Raw genomic sequence first — 24,178 nt, 5'->3', positions numbered from 1 at the left:
TGAAGATGATTTTCTTCGAAAATTGAACATCTACTGTTGCCATTTCTTGGAACTATTTAACACGTTGTTGGATTGTGTATCTCTCCATGGTTCAAATTGAGTAAGTCTGAAATAGAGAAATGTCAAATAAAATTCAGAAAAAAGCTTGGCGTTTAGGTGTGGTTCACATTCAACATCGGCCCTTACAATTTAACCACCCTTTATGAGTATATACAGTGAAACCTTCCAAACTTGGACCCTATGAAAACCGGACACCTCTCAAAAGTGGACAATATTCTTGAGACTTTTGCTGTCTTAGCTAAAGTTTTATTAAAAATAGTGATGTTTACCAAAATATCGGGGGGTATGGTCTTGGTAAGCAGTTTTTCATCTCAACTACTTATCCAGTTTTTACTGCGTAGGTAGAGTCTTCTCTAGGAATTTTGAGCAATTTTATGGACAAGTTCGAAATATAGGTCGAAGACAATTTTTAATTTCAATTTAATAAATAATTTAAACTATTTCCAATTTAATAGCATTTATATTTAAATTAATTTTATTTTTATCTATAAAATTTTCTTTTCAGGCGGCTGTTGTGGTTCAACAAAAAAACGTACCATTGTTGGAGGCTGGGCATGGGCCTGGTGGTGCGTTACTGATGTACAACGACTATCGTTAAATGTCATGACCCTTAATCCCATGTGTGAAAGTGTGGAGACGTCACAGGGTGTACCACTTACTGTTACAGGAGTTGCCCAATGTAAAATAATGAAGGTGAGTACTGGAAATTAGTATGTTAAATATTTTCAAAATGCTGTAGTTTCTAATAAACATATATGAATTAAGAAATAACATTTAAATTTTACATATATATTTTTTTTTCTAAGAAAAGTGAACAAATAATAACACCATATTTCAAATTGTATGTACAACTTGCATGAGATGGCTTAATATTATTTTTTATAAAATTTAAAATTTTTTCAAAACACTTTTTTCTCTTTCTCTCGTTATTTTTATCAAAATTTTAAATAGATTATCATTTTAGTAAAAACAAATTTAATATATATGTGTAAATGTTTTCTCTATTCGTTTCTAAATCGAATATATTTTTTTATTATAGTTCTCAACACCAAGAGAATATAATAAGAACAATGTAAGTTTCTATCGAAATTTTCTTGTGTAATTAGACCCTGGAAAAAAATTTATTAAAATCACTTTTATAGTTATGGAGTTGCACCTGTAATTTGTGTTTTCCTTTCTTATTGTCTTATTTTTTCTTATTTAATTTCCTTGAAAATCGTTCCACAAATTTGTGAGTTTGAAATGGAGCCTAAAAGTATACTTTAGATTTGATAAGTCTATGGTAAATATGAGAGCTTTAAAGATACAAAGATTTATTAGATTATGTACTGGATATCAGAGCTTTAAATACATATATTCTCCACAAAAATATTGATATATAATATTTATATATTTAAAAGTGATTAACATTTTTTCTAAAAAAAAAACAAAAAACATTTTTTTATTTCATATTATGTTATGTGAATTTGTTTATAAAATTAAAATTCTTTATAAAACTTCTATTGGAAATATTTCTCTCTATATAATAAAAAAAAACTAATAAGTCCTATATAATCCTCCATGTACATATATGCAGCTCTATAAATATACCTTAATATAAAGATTTGATTTTCAAATATCAAAATTAGTATACAATTTTACCATGAAATCTATGTGTATTTCCAAGGTACTTTAAAAATCTTTTTTTTTTTGTAATAAAATTTATAATTTAATTTATTTATTTTTTTTAAGTTATAGTTTTAGAATGTAGTGTATTTTTTAAATTTATTTAATTTCCTTCAAAATCTTTCCACAAATTTGTGAATTTGAAATGGAGCCTTAAAGTATACTTTAGATTTTATATAATCTATGTTATATATGGGAGCTTCAAAGATATGAATATCATAGCTTTTGCAAATACATTCCTTACTAAAAAATCAATATTGATTTAAAATCTTATAGATGTTATTCGTATATATATTTTTTTTTCTATGAAATATTTTTCTATTTCATATTAAGTTTTGTAAAATATGTGAAAAAATCTTAACAAAAATTTCTTTTGGAATATTTCTTCTAGATTAAATAAAATAAAAAAGAAGTCCCATATAACCCCAAACTTATCTTACTCAGTTCTCTAAATATGATTATAAATATGACTATAAAGGTTGGACTTCCATATGTCAAAATTAGTATACAATTTCACTATGAAATCTGGGCTTAAAATGTGTATAAGATTTACAAAGTTCTTTAAAAATGTTTATTTATGATTTCTTTAATTAGACCTTTAGTTTGTAATTTATTATTATTATTTTTTTTAATTTATTTTTTCCATATTTTATAAGTAGTTTGTTTTCTCTGCCTGTGTAATCTCCTAATTTCCATAAACAAATCGATCTTGTATTATTTGTGTGTTTTTTTCTTTTCTATACAATTTTTTCAGACAAGCAAATATGGAAAAGTGGACGATGAGGTATGATTTGCTTCATTCATTATTTATCATGAATTGTTTTTTTATAAAAGTTTTGGTAAATTTTGTATATTGAAAGTTTTTAAATTTCAACATAACGTTAAAAAGTAAATGGGTTTCCATTAAAGTTAAAAATGGAATCGTATAATTCTTTTTTTTTATAGATATATATAATCATTAAGGAGTTTGTCTTTAAAATAAAAGAAATAAGAAACAGGCGTGTATTTATCGTCCGATAGGATATATTTTTTCCAAAAAAAAATATTTTAAGTATGTTGATTTTTTTTAATTTTTTATTTTAATTTTTCAAAAATTTTAATTTTTAACTTCTATTACAATTCCTAAAAAGCGTCAAAATCGATCTCGCTGAAACTTTTCCCTATCCGTACGTTGTTTTCGTCTGACGATTTTTTTTCATATATTAAAACTCGAATCTTCAAAATTATTAAAAAACTATTTTTCCAAATATTTGAAAAAGGTGAGAATTTGACTTTTTGATACTGAATAATAGCATTAATACAAAAAAAAAACATAGGAATCAATTTGCCTGACATTTTTATTTTGTTCATATATTTGTCCATCTGTCTGACTTGATGTCCCAGAGGTTACGAGCAATATATATATATATATATATATATATATATATATATATATATATATATATATATATATATATATATATATATATATATATATATATATATATATATATATATATATATATATATATATATATATATATATATATATATATATATATATATATATATATATATATATATATATATGTAGAATAATTACGGTTGCCACAGTTGGTAGAATTCTACCAAAAATGGTAGATTTGTTATTTTTGGAGGATTGGTAGAATTTTTGACGTTTTTTAACATTTTGACACAATTTTCTATAGAAATAAAATTTTGACACAATTTTCTATAGAAATAAATTTTTGACAAAATTATCTATAGAAACAAAATTATGAAAAATTTTTCTATAGAAATAAAATTTTCACAAAATTTTCTATAGAAATAAAATTTTTTACAAAATTTTCTATGGAAATAAATTTTTGACAAAATTTTCTATAGAAACAAAATTTTGACAAAATTTTGTATAGAAATAAAATTTGAAAAAATTTACTATAGAAATAAACATTTGACAAAATTTCCTATAGATATAGAATTTTGAAAAAAATTTCTATTGAAATAAAATTTTGACATTTTCCAAAGAATTGAAATTTTGACAATATTTTCTATAGAAATAAAATTTTGACAAAATTTTCTATAGAAATAAAATTATGACAACATTTTCCATAGAAATAAAATTTTAACAAAAAAAAATCCTACAGAAGTAATATTTTGACAAACTCTTCTAAAGTAACAAAATTTTGACAAAATTTTCTATAGAAATAAAATTTTGACAAAATTTTCTATAGAAAGAAAATTTTGACAAAATTTTCTATAGAAATAAATTTTTGACAAAATTTTCTATGGAAATACAATGTTGACCAAATTTTCTATAGAATTATAATTTTGACAAAATTCCTATAGAAGTAACATGTTGACAAAGAAAAAAATTGTACAAAATGTTCTATAGAAATAAAATTTTGACAAAATTTTCTATAAAAATAAAACTTTGACAAAATTTTCTATAGAAGTAACATTTTGACAAAGAGAAAAAAATTGGACAAAATTTTCTATAGAAATAAAAATTTGACAAAATTTTCTATAGAAATAAAATTTTGACAAAATTTTCTCTAGGAAATAAAATTTGCAAAATTTACTATAGAAATAAAATTTTGACAAAATTTTCTATAGAAATAAAATTTTGTAAAATAATTTTTTGTTTGATAGTTTTTTAGTAAAATATTCTCCAAAGTTTGGTAGATTGTTTTTGGCTCGAGTGGCAACCATGAGAATAACCCATACTTGTCGATTTTTTTTTATATTTTGGAAAATTCATTTTGAAAATGTTGAAAAGTTGACTTTCTGATTTTATGCCCCATAGGTTGCGAATTATATAAATATAATAAACCGAGCTAACAGACGATTTTGCCATATACGAGCAATATAAATATGTAGAATAACTACGGTTGCCACAGTTGGTAGAATTCTACCAAAAATTGTAGATTTTCGATAGAAATTTCGACAACATTTTCTATTGGAATAAAATGTTTACAAAATGTTACATAGAAATACAATTTTGCAAAATTTTCTTTAGGAAATAAAATTTGACAAAATTTTCTATAGAAATAAAATTTTGACAAAATTTCCTACAGAAGTAAAATTTTGACAAAATTTTCTAAAGAACTAAAATTTTGACCAAATTTTCTATAGAAATAAAATTTTGACAAAATTTTCTATAGAAATAAAATTTGGACAAAATTTTCTATAGAAATAACTTTTTGACAAAATTTTCTATAGAAATAAAATTTTGACAAATTTTTCTATAGAAATAAAATTTTGACAAAAAAATTCCTGCAGGAGTAATATTTCGACAAACTGTTCTAAAGAAACAAAATTTTGACAAAATTTTCTATAGAAATAAAATTTTGCAAAATTTTCTATAGAAATAAAATTTTGACAAAATTTTCTATAGAAATAAAATTTTGACAAATTTTTCTATAGAAATAAAATTTTGACAAAAAAAATTCCTGCAGAAGTAATATTTCGACCAACTGTTCTAAAGAAACAAAATTTTGACAAAATTTTCTATAGAAATAAAATTTGAACAAAATTTTCTATAGAAATAAAATTTTGACAAAATTTTCTATAGAAATGAAATTTTGAGAAATTTTTCTATAGAAATAAAATTTTGACAAAATCTTCTATAGAAATAAAATTTTGACAAAATTTTCTAAAGAAATAACTTTTTTACAAAAATTTCTATAGAAATAAAATTTTGACAAAATTTTCTATAGAAATAAAATAAACTTTTGACAAAATTTTCTATAGAAATAAAATTTTGACAAAATTTTGTATAGAAATAAAATTATGACAACATTTTCCATAGAAATAAAATTTTGACAAAAAAAATTCCTACAGAAGTAATATTTCGACAAACTGTTCTAAAGAAACATAATTTTGACAAAATTTTCTATAGAAAAAAAATTTTGACAAATTTTTCTATAGAAATAAAATTTTGACAAATTTTTCTATAGAAATAAAATTTTGACAAAAAAATTCCTGCAGAAGTAATATTTCGACAAACTGTTCTAAAGAAACAAAATTTTGACAAAATTTTCTATAGAAATAAAATTTTGACAAAATTTTCTATAGAAATAAAATTTTGACAAAATTTTCTTTAGAAATATAGAAAAAAGAAAATTTTCTAAAGAAATAACTTTTTTACAAAAGTTTCTATAGAAATAAAATTCTGACACAATTTTCTATAGAAATAAAATTTTTTTTGTTTTGTTATTGTTGGTTTTGTTCTTTAAGCATTGTTGTTGTTTTTTATTTCAGCTTAAAACCATACATTGACTAAACTACAAGAGTAGCTTAACCAACAGAGGAAAAGAATGTTTGTCAAATTTATTTGGGCAAAGCCCTATAGACTGCAAGATGGTTGGATGGACGCACGTTTCGGAATTACCACATTCCTCATCAGCATCCTCTACTTGCAGCAAAACTATCAACCAATTATCAGAATAAATTCAGGCAGTTTATTAAACCCAACAAAAACCACACTTGAACCCTCCGAAAAAAGGTTTTACATTGATAGCCGGCTTATGCCGAAATAAATTCTAAACAAACATATCTCTTTTCCTATGCCACTGTCAAATCATCGATTTGAATTCACATGGCTGGGTTTATTTTGAGCGTGCCTCCTCTTCTTTTTCATTTGTTTTGTTTTGTTATTGTTGGTTTTGTTCTTTAAGCATTGTTGTTGTTTTTTATTTCAGCTTAAAACCATACATTGACTAAACTACAAGAGTAGCTTAACCAACAGAGGTTGCTGCAAGTAGAGGATGCTGATGAGGAATGTGGTAATTCCGAAACGTGCGTCCATCCAACCATCTTGCAGTCTATAGGGCTTTGCCCAAATAAATTTGACAAACATTCTTTTCCTCTGTTGGTTAAGCTACTCTTGTAGTTTAGTCAATGTATGGTTTTAAGCTGAAATAAAAAACAACAACAATGCTTAAAGAACAAAACCAACAATAACAAAACAAAACAAATGAAAAAGAAGAGGAGGCACGCTCAAAATAAACCCAGCCATGTGAATTCAAATCGATGATTTGACAGTGGCATAGGAAAAGAGATATGTTTGTTTAGAATTTATTTCGGCATAAGCCGGCTATCAATGTAAAACCTTTTTTCGGAGGGTTCAAGTGTGGTTTTTGTTGGGTTTAATAAACTGCCTGAATTTATTCTGATAATTGGTTGATAGTTTTGCTGCAAGTAGAGGATGCTGATGAGGAATGTGGTAATTCCGAAACGTGCGTCCATCCAACCATCTTGCAGTCTATAGGGCTTTGCCCAAATAAATTTGACAAACATTCTTTTCCTCTGTTGGTTAAGCTACTCTTGTAGTTTAGTCAATGTATGGTTTTAAGCTGAAATAAAAAACAACAACAATGCTTAAAGAACAAAACCAACAATAACAAAACAAAACAAATGAAAAAGAAGAGGAGGCACGCTCAAAATAAACCCAGCCATGTGAATTCAAATCGATGATTTGACAGTGGCATAGGAAAAGAGATATGTTTGTTTAGAATTTATTTCGGCATAAGCCGGCTATCAATGTAAAACCTTTTTTTCGGAGGGTTCAAGTGTGGTTTTTGTTGGGTTTAATAAACTGCCTGAATTTATTCTGATAATTGGTTGATAGTTTTGCTGCAAGTAGAGGATGCTGATGAGGAATGTGGTAATTGCGAAACGTGCGTCCATCCAACCATCTTGCAGTCTATAGGGCTTTGCACAAATAAATTTGACAAACATTCTTTTCCTCTGTTGGTTAAGCTACTCTTGTAGTTTAGTCAATGTATGGTTTTAAGCTGAAATAAAAAACAACAACAAAGAAATAAAATTTTGACAAAAAAAATTCCTACAGAAGTAATATTTCGACAAACTGTTCAAAAGAAACAAAATTTTGACAAAATTTTGTATAGAAATAAAATTTGACAAAATTTACTATAGAAATAAACATTTGACAAAATTTCCTATAGATATAGAATTTTGAAAAAATTTTCTATAGAAATAAAATTTTGAAAAAATTTTCCAAAGAATTGAAATTTTGACAAAATTTTCTAAAGAAATAAACTTGACAAACATTATTTTCCTCTGTTGGGCAAGCTACACTTGAAGTTTAGTCAATGCATGGTTTTAAGCTGAAATCAAAAACCACAACAGTGAAATAAATTTGACAACATTTTCTATGGAAATAAACTTTTGACAAAATCTTTCTATAGAAATAAACTTTTGACAAAATCTTTCTATAGATATAAAATTTTGACAAAATTTGTCTATAGAAATAAAATTTTGACAACATTTTCTATAGAAATAAATTTTTGACAAAATTTTCTATGGAAATACAATGTTGACCAAATTTTCTATAGAAATATAATTTTGACAAAATTCCTATAGAAGTAACATTTTGACAAAGAAAAAAAACTAGGACAAAATTTTCTATAGAAACAAAATTTTGACAAAATTTTCTATAGAAATAAAATTTTGACAAAATTTTCTATAGAAATAAATTTTTGACAAAATTTTCTATGGAAATACAATGTTGACAAAATTTTCTATAGAAATATAATTTGGCAAAATTCCTATAGAAGTAACATTTTGACAAAGAAAAAAAATTGAACAAAATTTTCTATAGAAATAAAATTTTGACAAAATTTTCTATAGAAATAAAATTTTGACAAAATTTTCTATAGAAATAAAATTTGGACAAAATTTTCTATAGAAATAACTTTTTGACAAAATTTTCGATAGAAGTAAAATTTTGACAAATTTTTCTATGGAAATAAAATTTAGACAAAATTTTCTATAGAAATACAATTTTGACAAAATTATCTATGGAAATAAAATTTAATAACATTTCCAATAGAAATAAAATTTGATAAAATTTACTATAGAAATAATCTTTTGACAAAATTTTCTATAGAAAAAAAAATTTGTAAAATAATTTTTTTTGTTTGATAGTTTTTTGGTAAAATATTCTCGAGTGGCAACCATGAGAATAACCCATACCTGTCGATTTTTTCATATTTTGGAAAATTCATCTTTTCAAAAATTTTTAAATTCAAAAACGATTTGTTAAAAATTTTGAAAATGTTGAAATGGTGAATTTTTGACTTGATGTCCCAGAGACGCGAATTATATAAATATAATAAGAATTATATAAATATAATAAACCGAGCTAACTGTCGAGTTTTTCATATTTAAAACAAAAATGGAACCTTAAAAAATGTTAATACTCAAAAGACTATTTTTCCAAATATTTGAAAAAGTCACAAAGTTATCTCTTTTGGTTCTGATTAAGATCTCTAATAACAAAAAAAAAAAATAGGAATTGATCTGACTGATATTTCTCTCTGTCAATATGTCTACTCCTATTTTGATTTTTTTTTTCGAAATATGGGAACAAATTAATCCGTTTTTATATATTCCGAATATAAGTTTGAATCTGAAGAAATTTTAAATCATACACTCTAAAAAAATCGCTTCTGTAACATATACCCCAAACACATTTTGCTTCAAGCATATATATGTTCAGGATTTACCCAAACAAAATATTGTTTGGATTGTTTAAACATATTATGTTTTACCTTAGACATACACTGGTAGAATAAAATTTTAATTAAATTTTCTTTATATTTAAGGCGCCAATTTTACTTACTTCCATTCTTTTAATTGCAGCTTACTCTCTAGGTCTCTCTTTCTAAACACATATATGTTTATAGGCTATTTCTAAATTAATATATGTTTGAATCCAAGCATATTATATTTACAAACATGTTATGTCCCAAACATGTTATGCTAGTTTATGAACATTGTATGCTTGCACTTAAAAATATTGTGTTAAATGTAAATTGGGTTCCAAACATATAATTTTTACACCCAAACATATGAAAAACAGTCTTTTTCGTCCGTGTATGGTTCTTTATATCCTTAGTTTCATTTGTCTGAGACTTCGAATCTGGATTTCTCATAGACCTATAAATAGACAAGCAGAAGGTGGTTCATCCTCTAATACACCACGATTTCCCCATTTGACTTAATCAGACTAACTATATTTCATATATGTTAAACATTAAAGGCTATCAGCCTAATAATTTTCGTTTTCAATTAGGAACCATACAACCACATTTTGAAAGTTTCAGGCCTTTGTCCCAAATTTGATTCCAATATTCGGGCTTTAGAGCTTTATATACTTTATCTGAACTCTCCACAGGTTTTTTAGGTTGGTAACATCTGGAGCTACTACACCCAATTTATAACTCCACATTCCTTTTACTGATGCATTTTTTGTACCAATTTTATAATAAAAAATATGTAATTTCCAATATTCGTAGAAAAACTTTCCATATACAAAATCATTACCCATGTACCACTTTTTGTTCAATTTCATTCATTTACATTTGATATTTTCTTTGAAATTTAAAATGTTTTATTTTTTCGTTTTTTTTTTATGTTTTGCTCGTGATCATCTTATGTTGGAGTATATTATGCTGTAGTTTTTAGTTTTTTTGTAAACTATTGAATTTTGTCTCTTATTTAAAAGGTATGTTAAATCAATTGTTTTATTTATTTTCTTTTCAAACTAACTCTCACACTAACAAAAGTCTAAAATTGTTTATATATTTTTTTAACTTATTTGTCTTTATGGTCATGTAAATTATAATAATTCTATATATGTATTATTTTAAATAATAAAAAATAGACATATAAATTTTAATTTTTCTTCATATAATACAAACTCATAAAACACATCATGAATAATAAAATGTTATTTTGTTATATGAAGGCATTTGGGATTTTTTTAGAGAGTATACAATTCTTAATTATTTTTAATAATATATAATAATATTTTTTCACAATAATTATTGAAAAAATATAATTTTTACAAAATAAAAAAAAAATGATATTTTCAACTCTCTATAAAGAATCTCAAATATTTTTCTTATTCATAATATTATTAATAGTTTTAAATAAAATAAAAATGGAAAATTTTTCGATAAGCGTTTTTAGAGTTGTACTAGAATCATTAAATTTTGACTCAAATCCAGAGAAAAATTCAACTATAATTATAATCGAACTAACATACACTAAAACAAGTATATACAGCACTAAGTTCGGACGGGCCGAATCTTAAATACCCACCACCATGAACCAAATATTAGGGTTTCCTTTGAAATTACAGGAAGGCTTGAGGACACTTCCTGAAGATAAATTTAAAGATGTCACCTATGAGGACTATATCAGATTCTGGATTTATAAAAATCATTTTTGTTTGAGTTTTAGAGGAATCATTAACATCTCTTGTAAGTGTGCAAGAAAATTATAAAATAACGTCTTGATTTGAAATCTTAAATCTGTAGAAGTAAAATCTGGAAATTTTACATTGAGTTTCAAGCAATTTTCATGATCAGTGCGCCTTCTACACCCTCAAGAAGTGAAGTTGGTCTATATGGAGGCATTACCAAATGGACCGATAAAAACTTAATCCGATACACGTTTTTGTGAGCCTAAAATACCAGAATATTTACAATTTCAGGCAAACCAGATAAAAACTACGGTTTCTAGAAACCCAAGGAGTTAAATCGGGAGATCGTTCTTATGGGGGCTATACTAAAATATGGACCGATACTCACCGTTTTCGGCACACCTCTTTATGACCCGAAAATACCTCTAGATTTCCAATTTCAGGCAAATAGGATAAAAACTTCGGATTCTAGAAGCCCAAGAAGTAAAATCGGGAAATCGGTCTATATGGGGGCTATACCAAAATATGGACCGATACGCACCATTTTCGGCACACCTCTTTATGGTCCCAAAATACCTCTAGATTTCCAATTTCAGACAAATTGGATAAAAACTACGGTTTCTATAAGCCCAAGACCCCAAATCGGGATGTCGTTTTATATGGGGACCATACCAAAACATGGACCGATACTCACAATTTTTGGCACACGTATTTGTGGTCCTACAATACCTCTAGATTTCCAATTGCAGGTAAATTGAATAAAAACTGCGGTTTCTATAAGCCCAAGAAGTAAAATCGGGAGATCGGTCTATATGGGGGCTATACCAAAATATGGACCGACACTCACACGTATTTGTGGTCCTACAATACCTCTAGATTTCCAATTTCAGGTAAATTGAATAAAAACTGCGGTTTCTATAAGCCCAAGAAGTAAAATCGGGAGATCGGTCTATATGGGGGCTATACAAAAATATGGACCGATACTCACAATTTTTGGCACACGTATTTGTGGTCCTACAATACCTCTAGATTTCCAATTTCAGGCAAATTGGATAAAAACTACGATTCTATAAGCCCAAGACACCAAATCGGGAGGTCGGTTTATATGGAGACTATATCAAAACCTGGACCGATATAGCCCATCTTCGAACTTGACCTGCCTGCAGACAAAAGACGAGTTTGTGCAAAATTTCAGCACGATTGCTTCATTATTGAAGACTGTAGCGTGATTACAACAGACAGACAGACGGACAGACGGACATCGTTATATCGTCTTAGAATTTCTCCCTGATCAAGAATATATATACTTTATATAGTCGGAAATCGATATTTAGATGTGTTACAAACGGAATGGCAAACTTATTATACCCCCGTCACCATTCTATGGTGGTGGGTATAAAAAGCGAACCCTACACACAAAAAATTATGACCAACATTTTTTCAATTAAACACTTAATTGAATTTGGAAACGGATTCAATTAATATGTTAATTGATTCAATTAATTATTTAATCAAATCCGAATAAAAACCAATTAAAAAAATAATTGATATTTGTTACGTTTCCAATTAAAATATTAATTGATTCAATCAATTTGTTAATCAATTCGGAAATAATTTTCAATTACAAACGTGATTGACATTTTTTCCGTTTCCAATTACACATGTGATTGATCCAATCACCTTTGTGATTGAAATTGAATAATTTTGAGCAATGGAAAGAGCGAAAAGAGAACAAGAGAATGGGTATTTATTCAACAAGGTATGACGGAGAGATCAGTCTGTGGAAGTAACTCGTAACGAACGGTTGGGTTTTTGTTTTTCGCGTAAATTGAAAAACATGATTGGCGACATTCTGTCTGCTGCATTCAAAATGTGTGCATAAATATTTTGAACGCAACAACAAATCATAGCAAAGGGTTGAAATAAATAAAGTGTGCAACAACAAACGGACACGTGGTAAAGGTTTGAAAAAAATATATGAGAGAACGCATTTGAAATTACCTGTGTTTGTGTTTTGTGGTATTGTAAAAATGGAAAACAATCTACGTTTATTGAAGGTAAGAAATTATGAAATGTGAATACCGTTTTCCATTGAAGCCTGTTTAAATTAAACGGCTTCAATGGAATATATATTTTTTTCATTTCTTTTAGTGACCAATTTTATTTCGTGAAAATCCCATCAACTCCACCATTTTGTCAAATATATAAGAATATGTTTGCAATAAAAAAGTGGGTACCGTATTGATCTTTTAAAATTATAAATTTTTTTCACTCCTAGTTTTCTTAAAACCAAGAGCGGTATGGGTTTGTTGGAAGATTCACCTTGAAGTTGCGAAGTGGCGTTGGCATTAAATTGCATTTTTGTTTTACCTGCCTTTTTCAGTTTGAACCCAAGTAGAGAGCAGTATATCTGATATATAAACTAATGAGCTGAATTATGTAATGGTAAAAAAGTTCTTTCTTTTGGATTTAAGAATATGAAAAATATCCGAAAATAATAAAAATATGTATTTTCCATTTATATTTTTAACTATTTCCAGAATTTGCAAAGTATCATCAATATAATACCAAATAGTACATTGCTTTCCCATTATTTTTTGTCTTTGATTGGTTCAAATTATAATAGACGATTTCAATGTGCGGAAATTTTGGAAAGGAATTGTTACTAAAATTAAATTACCGAGCTCCTTAATACACCTTTTTATGCTAAAAGACTACAACTGCAAAAGAAGATTATAAATCTGCAACCTGGAACTAAGAATTGAACTTGATATTCTATGCAGGTAATATTTAACAAAATTAACTTTTAATTGAACAAAATTAAATTCGAATTATTCTGTTTACTTTCAGAAAAACTAATATAGCTTACAGTCTGCTGATTTATTCGAAATCTAGGCGCATCTACATATTAGAAGGAACATGCTAACATGGTTATTAGCTAATGATTTATATAATTTATTTTTTCACCCTATAGTTGTTATTGATAGTAATTGTATTTGTAAGTTATGTTAGAACAAAACACAAATGAAAAGAACCAAATTTATTTGTCTTTTGCATAATTAAAAAAATAATAAAATATTAAATATTATAAGAAACACATATTTTCTTTTATTTCAAATAAAACTAAATACGGTTTTGGGGTCGCAATATATAAATTTTTTGATCGAAATTTATAACCAATTTCAATTAATTATTTAATTGAATGAATCAAATAGTTGATTGATTTTTTTCGCGAAATTAATTAAAATTTTAATTGATTCAATTAAAACTGTGATTGAATTTTATGTTAAAAATCAATCACGTTTTTAATTGATTCAATCACACAATTAATTGATTCCGTGACAAAAGTCAATTAAATTTTTAATTGAAAATCGTGTTGGTTTTCAATCAAAATGGGTGATTGATACTATCATTTTCGTGATTGAAGACATTTCAATTAAAAAAATGATTGAATCCGCGATTTTCGTGATTGAAATCAAAAAAAAATTTTTTGTGTGTATAATTCACTAAAGCCGATTTAAGACTATTTTAGTTCATGATATTATTACTTTTAATAATGTTTCCATGACTTTAACAATTTTTTGCATACGTTAGTTGAATTAACTAAAACAGAGGAAACTTCGTGTCTCCCACAAAATAGTTCAGAATTTCTTAAAATTTGTAAATTTTACCAATAATGCGCCCATCTTGAACTTCGTATGGCACTTATTTTGAAATTCAATTTTTTCCTTCAAACTACGAAATTCTCTTTAACAAGTGAAAGAATATAATTATGTGTAATAAATTTTCTTGAACTTGTCGAAAATTATTTACTTATTTTTGTGAAATCGGCGTGACATCTGCGTTTCCAATACAGTTTAGTTAGGTTAGGTTAGGTTATGTGGCAGCCCGATGTATCAGGCTCACTTAGACTATTCAGTCCATTGTGATACCACAGTGGTGAACTTCTCTCTTATCACTGAGTGCTGCCCGATTCCATGTTAAGCTCAATGACAAGGGACCTCCTTTTTATAGCCGAGTCCGAACGGCGTTCCACATTCCAGTGAAACCACTTAGAGAAGCTTTGAAACTCTCAGAAATGTCACCAGCATTACTGAGGTTGGATAATCCACCGCTGAAAAACTTTTTGGTGTTCGGTCGTAGCAGGAATCGAACCCACGACCTTGTGTATGCAAGGCGGGCATGCTAACCATTGCACCACGGTGGCTCCCGGGTATTTGTTCAGTTTAGTTAAAATTGTCTAAAATTAACTAAAATTTTCTTTCCTGGTGGGTTCACTATTTTTTTCAGTGTATAATTTTAATGAAGAAAATTTTTAAATACCAATTTTTTCTGTGATTGATGCTAACATTTTGAAGCAATTTCAATTAAATAATTAATAAGTATCAATTAAATTCGTGATTGAATCAAAAAATAGTTTTTTTGTATATCATTATATATTTTTTTTTGAAAATTTACCACTTTCTGATTAACTCCACCATAGCAACTCTCTAAAAATGCTTATCATTGTGAAATTTTCAAATGCTATAACACTTATTACATATGTATTAATGCTAAATATATTGTTTTCTCTCTCTCTTGTTTTCCCCTTTTTCTCTTCTAATCTTTTGTTGTTGGTTTTTTATTTCGTTGGCAAAATAAACACACAACTATTTCCGTTTCCATTTGTTCAAACTGATTGTATTTGATGGAATCCTTTTGGTGTGTGTGTGTTCGTGCGTGCTGTATCCTTTGTTGTTACGCTTATGCTGTTGTATCTGTTGCCAAATACAAATACCCAAAACAATCATCATGTGTCCCTACTACTGCATCATCGTACTGAAAAAATCAACATCATCATATGCCATCTTGTGCCAACATTGACAACTTAAATAAAAATATATGTATATATGTATAAATCATTTCATCATATATGTACAAAATTATATACATATATAAATAAACGTCGAATAAAAACAAAAATCATATACTTCGATAACAATGGCTTACGTATCACAACAACAACAACAACAACTAATAATAAAAAAACAAACTTCCTTCCATTCCTTCCATATGAAATTAAATCACAATGGCCTTTTCATGCAGATGATGAATGTCTATTATTTTCATCATCAGGCTGACGAACTTTTGGGCACTGCCAGTGAACAATTTTTGGGCAAGAGTGTTAGCGAAATCAAGCAAACTATATTGCAGACATTGGAAGGACATTTGCGTGCCATATTGGGTAAGTAATAATCATAATAATACCAATATTCTATTGTATACTTTCTGTTAATAATAAGAACCGATACATTATTTAGTCATAATGATGCTTAAGCATTGGATAAATCCCAAAAATCTTTTTATACCCTCCACCATAGGATGGGGGGGGAGGGGTATATTAACTTTGTCATTCTGTTTGTAACACATCGAAATATTGCTCTAGGACCCCATAAAGTAAATAAAACAGGTTGGCTGATAAGTCCCCGGTCTAACAAAGAAAAACACATTTTTTTGTCAAAATTCGTTTTTATTCTTCAACATAGTTCCCTTCAACAGCGATACAATGATTATAACGACCTTCCAATTTTTTGATACCATTTTGGTAGTACTCCTTCGGTTTTGCCTCCAAATAGGCAGCCAAATTTTTTTCCCTGCGAGCATCCTTTTGAGGTCTGAGAACAAGAAAAAGTCGCTGGAGGCCAGATCTGGAAAATACGGAGGGTGGGGAAGCAATTCGAAGCCCAATTCATGAATTTTTGCCATCGTTCTCAATGACTTGTGGCACGGTGCGTTGTCTTGGTGCAACAACACTTTTTTCTTCTTCATATGGGGCCGTTTTGCCGCGATTTCGACCTTCAAACGCTCCAGTAACGCCATATAATAGTCACCTTAACCTAACCTAACCCTTCTCAAGATAATCGATAAAAATTATTCCATGCGCATCCAAAAAACAGAGGCCATTACTTTGCCAGCGGACTTTTGAGTCTTTCCACGCTTCGGAGACGGTTCACCGGTCGCTGTCCACTCAGCCGACTGTCGATTGGACTCAGGAGTGTAGTAATAGAGCAATGTTTCATCCATTGTCACATATCGACGGAAAAACTCGGGTGTATTACGAGTTAACAGCTGCAAACACCGCTCAGAATCATCAGCACGTTGTTGTTTGTGGTCAAATGTGAGCTCGCGCGGCACCCATTTTGCACAGACCTTCAGCATATCCAAATATTGATGAATGATATGACCAACACGTTCCTTTGATATCTTTAAGGCCTCTGCTATCTCGATCAACTTCATTTTACGGTCATTCAAAATCATTTTGTGGATTTTTTTGATGTTTTCGTCGGTCACCACCTCTTTCGGGTGTCCAGTGCGTGCACCGTCCTCCGTGCTCATTTCACTACGCTTGAATTTTGCATACCAATCAATTATTGTTGATTTCCCTGGGGCAGAGTCCGGAAACTCATTATCAAGTTTTTGCTTCCACCGTAATTTTTCCCTTCAGAAAATAGTATCTTATAAAAAAAAAACGAAATTCCTTTTTTTCATTTTTTTCACAATAACAAAAGACACTCTATCTCACAAACTAATTGACTTACAGACGTCAAATTTTGACACGAAGCATTTGAAGGTTGATACTACATAAAAATAATATGCATATAATACTAGCGACGCCATCTATGTGTCAGACCGGGGACTTATCAGCCAACCTGTTATTTCAATAAAAAAACACATCTCATATTTCCTTACCCAGCAAAAAAAGTGCCAACACAGAAAAAAATTTCACGAAAATTTTTCCAATTAAAGTCTTAATTGAGTTTCGATAAAATATTCAATTAAAAATTTAATTGATTCAACAAATTTTTTTATTGAAACAAAAATCAATCACAAAAATTAATAGTATCAATTAATTTTTTAATTGACATTCAATTAATTTTTTAATTGATATTCAATTAATTTTTTAATTGATACTATCATTTCTGTGATTGAAGAAATTTCAATTAAAAAATTAATTTGATCAATTAATTGCGTGATTGAATCAGAATACTTTTTTTGTGTGACCAAAAAAGTAGTGAAAATGTTCTTTTGGAATCGGAAGTGGTGCAAAATTGGCGCAGAAATTTAACATGAGCTTATCATAAGACGGATGTCCACCATTTCAACAGCCGTTGCACTGAATTTGCATTACTTCTTAAGGTGTGAATTAAAAATTGTGATATTTCGCCAAATAAATAATTTTTATAATATTTTATGATTTGTAATGCATTCTAACCCTTGTCTGTTGACATCAATTACACTAGTTTACACTCAAAATGTACACTTGATAAAAATCAACTTTTCTTATGTATTTTGAGCTGCTGAATTCGAAAAAAAATTGTTTAAAATATCTTATTACTTACGTTGACTTTTCGCATTGATATTTTTTGAACCACTTAACTTATCACAAACGATTATTCGTCATCTTATTACCTTTCTTTTAAGTACCAACAACGTTATAATCGGACATTTCTAACTCGAGATATATTGTGTTTAGTCAAAAAAGAGCGAAAATTTAAAAATAACGGGATTTTTCAAAAACTGTTCCCAAAAAAAAAATTTTAAATTTTTTCGAATTCAGCAGCTCAAAATACATAAGAAAAGTTGATTTCCATCAAGTGTACATGAATTTTTGTTTTTTGTTTTTGTAAACTAGCGTTATTTTTAACAATTCGCAATTTTTCTAGAATGGATTTAGCAGTTTTTTGGCAAAAATTTAAATATTTGTACCATTTTATTAATTCATACTCTGTTTTTAACCTGTTAGAAACAACGTCTTTGAGAGGACATTTTCCAAATTTTTTTGCTGGGTTAATATCGTTAACCACATAACTAGTTTTGTAATATTTCTTGTATTTGCAATAAAGGCATCTTTTATATGCCACTCTTGAGAGTAAATCTTATCCTGAGCGTTGTGCATTTTATGGTCGTTGTCATATAACAAGAAATGATCTTAAAACTCATTTAATGTGATATCGGTGAAGAGTGAATTCTATGAACATGGTAAACATTTAGGACAAAGATACACACACTAAAAAAAATGTACATGGATCCAAAGATTTTGACCTTCCCTTAAGGATTTTGGTCTTGATTCCGAGCCAAAGATGTGGCTTCTTTAAAATAAAGAAATTTTTTAACGACCTGTCTGGCTTTAAATCAAGGGCCAATAAAATTAAAATTAGGATACAGATCTCATTTATCAAATCTTCCTTTTTTCGTGGTTTATTAATAAAGGTACTCACGTACAAACAAATACCAGTTTAAAAATCCAAATTATAACGAATGCTTCAAAGTAAAAAAATATTGTCTTAATTAAAAAAAAATTAAACCGAAGACGCTAAATCCTCAAAATAAGTCTTAGCCTATATTTGAAGCGTTTTTATCTTAAATCTAAAATTTCAATATTTCAGATAATTTAAGGACAAATTCTTTAAATCAAAAATGTGTTTCTTTACTTTAAGGAAAATTAGCCTTAGTTCAAAGACATGCGACTTTAACGGAGGGACGCAAATTTGCAAAATTTCTATCCTAAAATTAATGAAAAAAATTTTTGAAGCAAAGATTACAAACTTTATTTTAATTAAAATTTATTATTTATTATTAAAATTTCATTATTATTATTATAAAATTTATAATAATAATAATCAAATTTTAATTTAAATTTCATTATTATTATTATTTTAATATTTATTTCCTTAATATTTTGTAAATTTCGCATCCTAAAATTTAGGTTGCGTAATCTTTAATATCACGTAAATATTTTTTCAGTGCAGAAAAAACATATTGTTCCTTGAGATCCATAAGAAAGTATGCTTATGTCCTTGGCATGTATATTACTCGTCTTTCAAGCTCTATAATATCAGTGTTATTATTAGTTGCTCGGCCATCTCGTTTAGAGATTTGCAACAGTTGGTCTACGTATTTGAGAGTTTTAGGTGAACTGTTTATGCCTACAAAACTGTCTACGTTTTATGGTTAGAGGTAGGTGATACTCTACTGCATTTGTCCCAATGTTCAAAACTTTTTAAATGCTTTATATGAATATATGATTTTTTTTCATTGTTCTCATGCCAGTATAGATGCTTCCCACATCCTTAATTAAGAACTATTATCAGCGAAAACTAACTGAATCTATTCTCATTACGAATTGTGGTTTATTCATGAAAACCACAATTCATAAAAAGAATTGCTGAATAAAATTCGAATTTCTTATAGTGTTAGTCCTTATGTTAAATAGATATGAATGCCAACCCCATTTTGTCGCCCACTGATATAACCTCATTTTAGTATCTCTGGTGTCATTTAAATCAATACGAAAAACTTTTACTAATAGAAATTGTTTATCTGGGCCATAACATTCATTCACTCGTTCGCATTCAACGCACTAACAACCACATTTAACCTCATAAAACCAATGGCAATAACTTTCAGTATCCCACTGTGGTGGTAGTGGTATTCAAAGGATACATAAGGACGAGCGTAAAACATAGAGCAACATTGGTGATGATACGAATGAATAGCTTAATATATGTTACGATGCTAGGATGTCATGTGCTTGGTAGCATACCAAATAATAGGTGTGTTTTTGTTTTGTTTCTATGGCAAAGTGAAATTTTTATTATTGATGTGGTACAAATGATATTGCAAGCAGTATTATTGTTATGCCACTTTAGTGGAAAAATTTTCCTATTTTTATGTTAGCCAGATAACAATGCAGGCTGGTTCATCATCCAAATTAATTACTCTATATAGAATAATTACAATTTTAATACGTCATTGAACATGAAGATTAAGGAATTGATTGATTATGAAGCTATTAACAAGAAAACGCCAGATACCAATCCCACAAGCCTAACTAGACATATGTTTCCTTGTTGGCTAATGCAAGTTTCCATAGTCTTTAGTGAAGATCTGGCGGGGTGAGATGACTTAATTTAGGTCTTTTTCCACTTTTATTTAAACGATGACACTTTTATGCCACTAAATGCCATTTTTTTCCTTTTTATATCACCTTTTCACCCTGTTCTACCACTTTTTTATTAATTCTTTAGATGTCTAATATTTTTAGTAAATCTTTACGCCGGTTTTGACTAAAATTATGATCAGCATTGAGATGATGTGAATGAGTAACTCAAAATTTTTTACGATGCTAAGATGACTGTCACGAACAATCCTAATAATACTCTCTGTATTTCCTTGTTTGCTTTCTTTCTTATTTTTTGTATTACATTGACATGATCTTCTTGAAGTTTGTAATAGATCAGAGAGGCTTTTAGTTTTGGAGTTTGGATTTAACTTTCAATCGGTTCGGACGATCTCATTTTTTAATAAATTGAATTTAATATTACACTCTACTTTGTTGAAATTCTTATTGAAAAGGCATCCGTGACATGACATAGGCCTGGGAGCATATCAATCTAGTTTTATGGCAAAGTGAAATTTTCACTATAGATGTGGTAAATGTAAGTAGTGTTATTGTTATGCCGCTTAAGTGGAAAAATTTGCAATTTTTGTTGAAGCAATGACACTTTTGTGCCAATAAATGTCATTTTTTTAATTTTGTCCAATTTTCCGATTTTGCAACTTTCTTATTAATTCCTTTAGAAGCCTAATATATCTTGATGTCGAATTTCACTTTTTTATTAATTACTTTAGAACTCAAGCTCAAAAAAACAGAAAAACTTTTATTTGAAAATAAAGGTCCGAAATTTTAACCGCCCGAAAGTATGCAATGATAAACTTTGTCTAAATTTTATTTCTACAGAAAAAATTTGTCAAATTTTTATTTCTATAGAAAATTTTGTCCAGATTTTGTTTCTATAGAAAATTCTGTCAAAATCTTATTTCTATAGAAAATTTTGTCAAAATTTTATCTCTGTAGAATTTTTGTCAAGATTTTATTTTTTTAGAAATTTTGTCAAGAGTTTTTTTCTATTGATAGAAAATTTTGTCAAAATGTCATTTCTATAGAAATATTGTCAAGATTTTGTTTCTATAGAAAATTTTGTCAAAATTTTATTTCTATAGAAATTTTGTGAAGATTTTGTTTCTATAGAAAATTCTGTCAAATTTTATTTCTGTAGAAAATTTTATTAAAATTTTATTTCTATAGAAATTTTGTCAAGGTTTTTAAAATTTTCAAAATTTTATTTCTATAGAAAAATTTGTCAAAATTTTATTTCTATAGAAAATTTTTCAAAATTTTATTTCTATAGAAAACTTTTCAAAGTTTATTTCTATAGAAAATTTTGTCAAAATTATATTTCTATAGAAAATTTTCTCAAAATTATATTTCTATAGAAAATGTTGTCAACATCTTATTTCTATAGAAAATTTTCTCGAAATTATATTTCTATAGAAAATTTTGTCAAAATTTTATTTCTATAGAAAATTTTGCCAACATTTTATTGCTATAGAAAATTTTGTCAACATTTTATTGCCATAGAAAATTTTATCAACATTTTATTTCTATAGAAAATGTTGTCAACATCTTATTTCTATAGAAAATTTTCTCAAAATTATATTTCTATAGAAAATTTTGTCAAAATTTTATTTCTATAGAAAATTTTGCCAACATTTTATTGCTATAGAAAATTTTGTCAACATTTTATTGCCATAGAAAATTTTATCAAAATTTTATTTCTATAGAAAATGTTGTCAAAATTTTATTTCTATAGAAAATTTTGTCAAAATTTTATTTCTATAGAAATTTTGTCAGATTTTATTTTTATAGAAAATTTTGTCACAATTATATTTCTATAGAAAATTTTGTCAAAATTATATTTCTATAGAAAATTTTCTCAAAATTATATTTCTATAGAAAATTTTGTCAAAATTTTATTTCTATAGAAAATTTTGTCAACATTTTATTGCTATAGAAAATTTTATCAACATTTTATTTCTATAGAAAATTTTGTCAAAAATTTATTTCTATAGACATTTTGTCAAGATTTTATTTTTATAGACATTTTGTCAAGATTTTGTTTCTATAAATTGAAAACTTTGTCAAAATTTTATTTCTATAGAAAATTTTGTCAAAATTTTATTTCTATAGAAAATTTTGTCTCTATGGCAATTTTGTCCAGATTTTGTTTCTATACAAAATTCTGTCAAAATTTTATTTCTATAGAAAATTTTGTCAAAATTTTATTTCTATAGAAAATTTTGTCAAAATTTTATTTCTATAGAAAATTTTGTCAAAATTTTATTTCTATAGAAAAGTTAGTCAAAATTTTATTTTTATAGAAATTTTTTCAAAAGTCTGTTTCTATAGATAGAAAATTTTGTCCAAATTTTATTTCTATAGAAAATTTTGTCAAAAATTTATTTCTATAGAAAATTTTGTCTTTATGGCAATTTTGTCCAGATTTTGTTTCTATAGAAAATTCTGTCAAAATTTTATTTCTATAGAAAATTTTGTCTAAATTTTATTTCTATACAAAATTTTGTCAAAATTTTATTTCTATAGAAAATTTTGTCAAAATTTTATTTCTATAGAAAAGTTAGTCTCTATAGAAATTTTGTCCAGATTTTGTTTCCATAGAAAATTTTCTCAAAATTTTATTTCTATAGAAAATTTAGTCAAAATTTTATTTTTATAGAAATTTTTTCAAGAGTATGTTTCTATTGATAGAAAATTTTGTCCAAATTTCATTTCTATAGAAATATTGTCAAGATTTTGTTTCTATAGAAAATTTTGTCAAGATTTTTTTTCTATAGAAATTTTGTCAAGATTTTGTTTCTATAGAAAATTCTGTCAAATTTTATTTCTATAGAAAATTTGTCAAAATTTTATTTCTATAGAATTTTTGTCAAGGGTTTGCTTCTTTAGATAGAAAATTGTGTCAAAATTTTATTTCTATAGAAAAATTTTGTCAAAATTTTATTCTATAGAAAATTATATATTTATCTATTGTTTATTTTAATTATACAGTAAATGTATGATAAAAAGAGAAAAGAAGCATTGACTGCTAAGGCCATCAACTATAGCTATAGAACATTTTTGTCATAATTTTATTTCAACAGAAAATTTGTCAAAACTTTATTACTATATACTATATAAAATTTTGGTAAAATTGTCTAAAGAAATAAAATTTTGAAAACATTAGAAATAAAATTTTGGAAAATAATAAATACAATTTTGGCAAAATTTTATTTCTATAGAAAATTTTGTCAAGGTTCTTTTATATAGAACATTTTAGGAATACCTTATAGCTGGAGAGGAAT

General features: G+C 27.0%; 1 protein-coding gene across 4 annotated transcripts in view; it reads left to right on the top strand.

Moving 5' to 3' along the window:
- Positions 1–567: 567 nt before the first annotated feature.
- The window catches only part of Flo2 (flotillin-2), a 110,893-nt gene continuing 87,282 nt past the window's right edge, over positions 568–24,178 (top strand). The window contains exons 1-3 of one of the 4 annotated variants that reach the window (XM_075299563.1): positions 568–753; positions 2,480–2,509; positions 16,052–16,160. In XM_075299563.1, coding sequence (XP_075155678.1) covers positions 664–753; positions 2,480–2,509; positions 16,052–16,160 — 229 coding nt within the window. In that variant the 5' untranslated portion in view covers positions 568–663. Of the gene's footprint in view, positions 754–2,479; positions 2,510–16,021; positions 16,161–24,178 lie in introns of all 4 variants that reach the window. The other 3 variants (XM_075299562.1, XM_075299565.1, XM_075299564.1) reach the window with 3 other exon arrangements.

This window comes from Haematobia irritans, chromosome 3 (genome assembly GCF_050003625.1).
Source record: "Haematobia irritans isolate KBUSLIRL chromosome 3, ASM5000362v1, whole genome shotgun sequence".
NCBI classification, from domain to species: Eukaryota; Metazoa; Arthropoda; class Insecta; order Diptera; family Muscidae; genus Haematobia; species Haematobia irritans.
The sequence above is the reverse complement of the archived record's forward strand: the minus strand, read 5'-3'. Positions and strand labels throughout refer to the sequence as shown.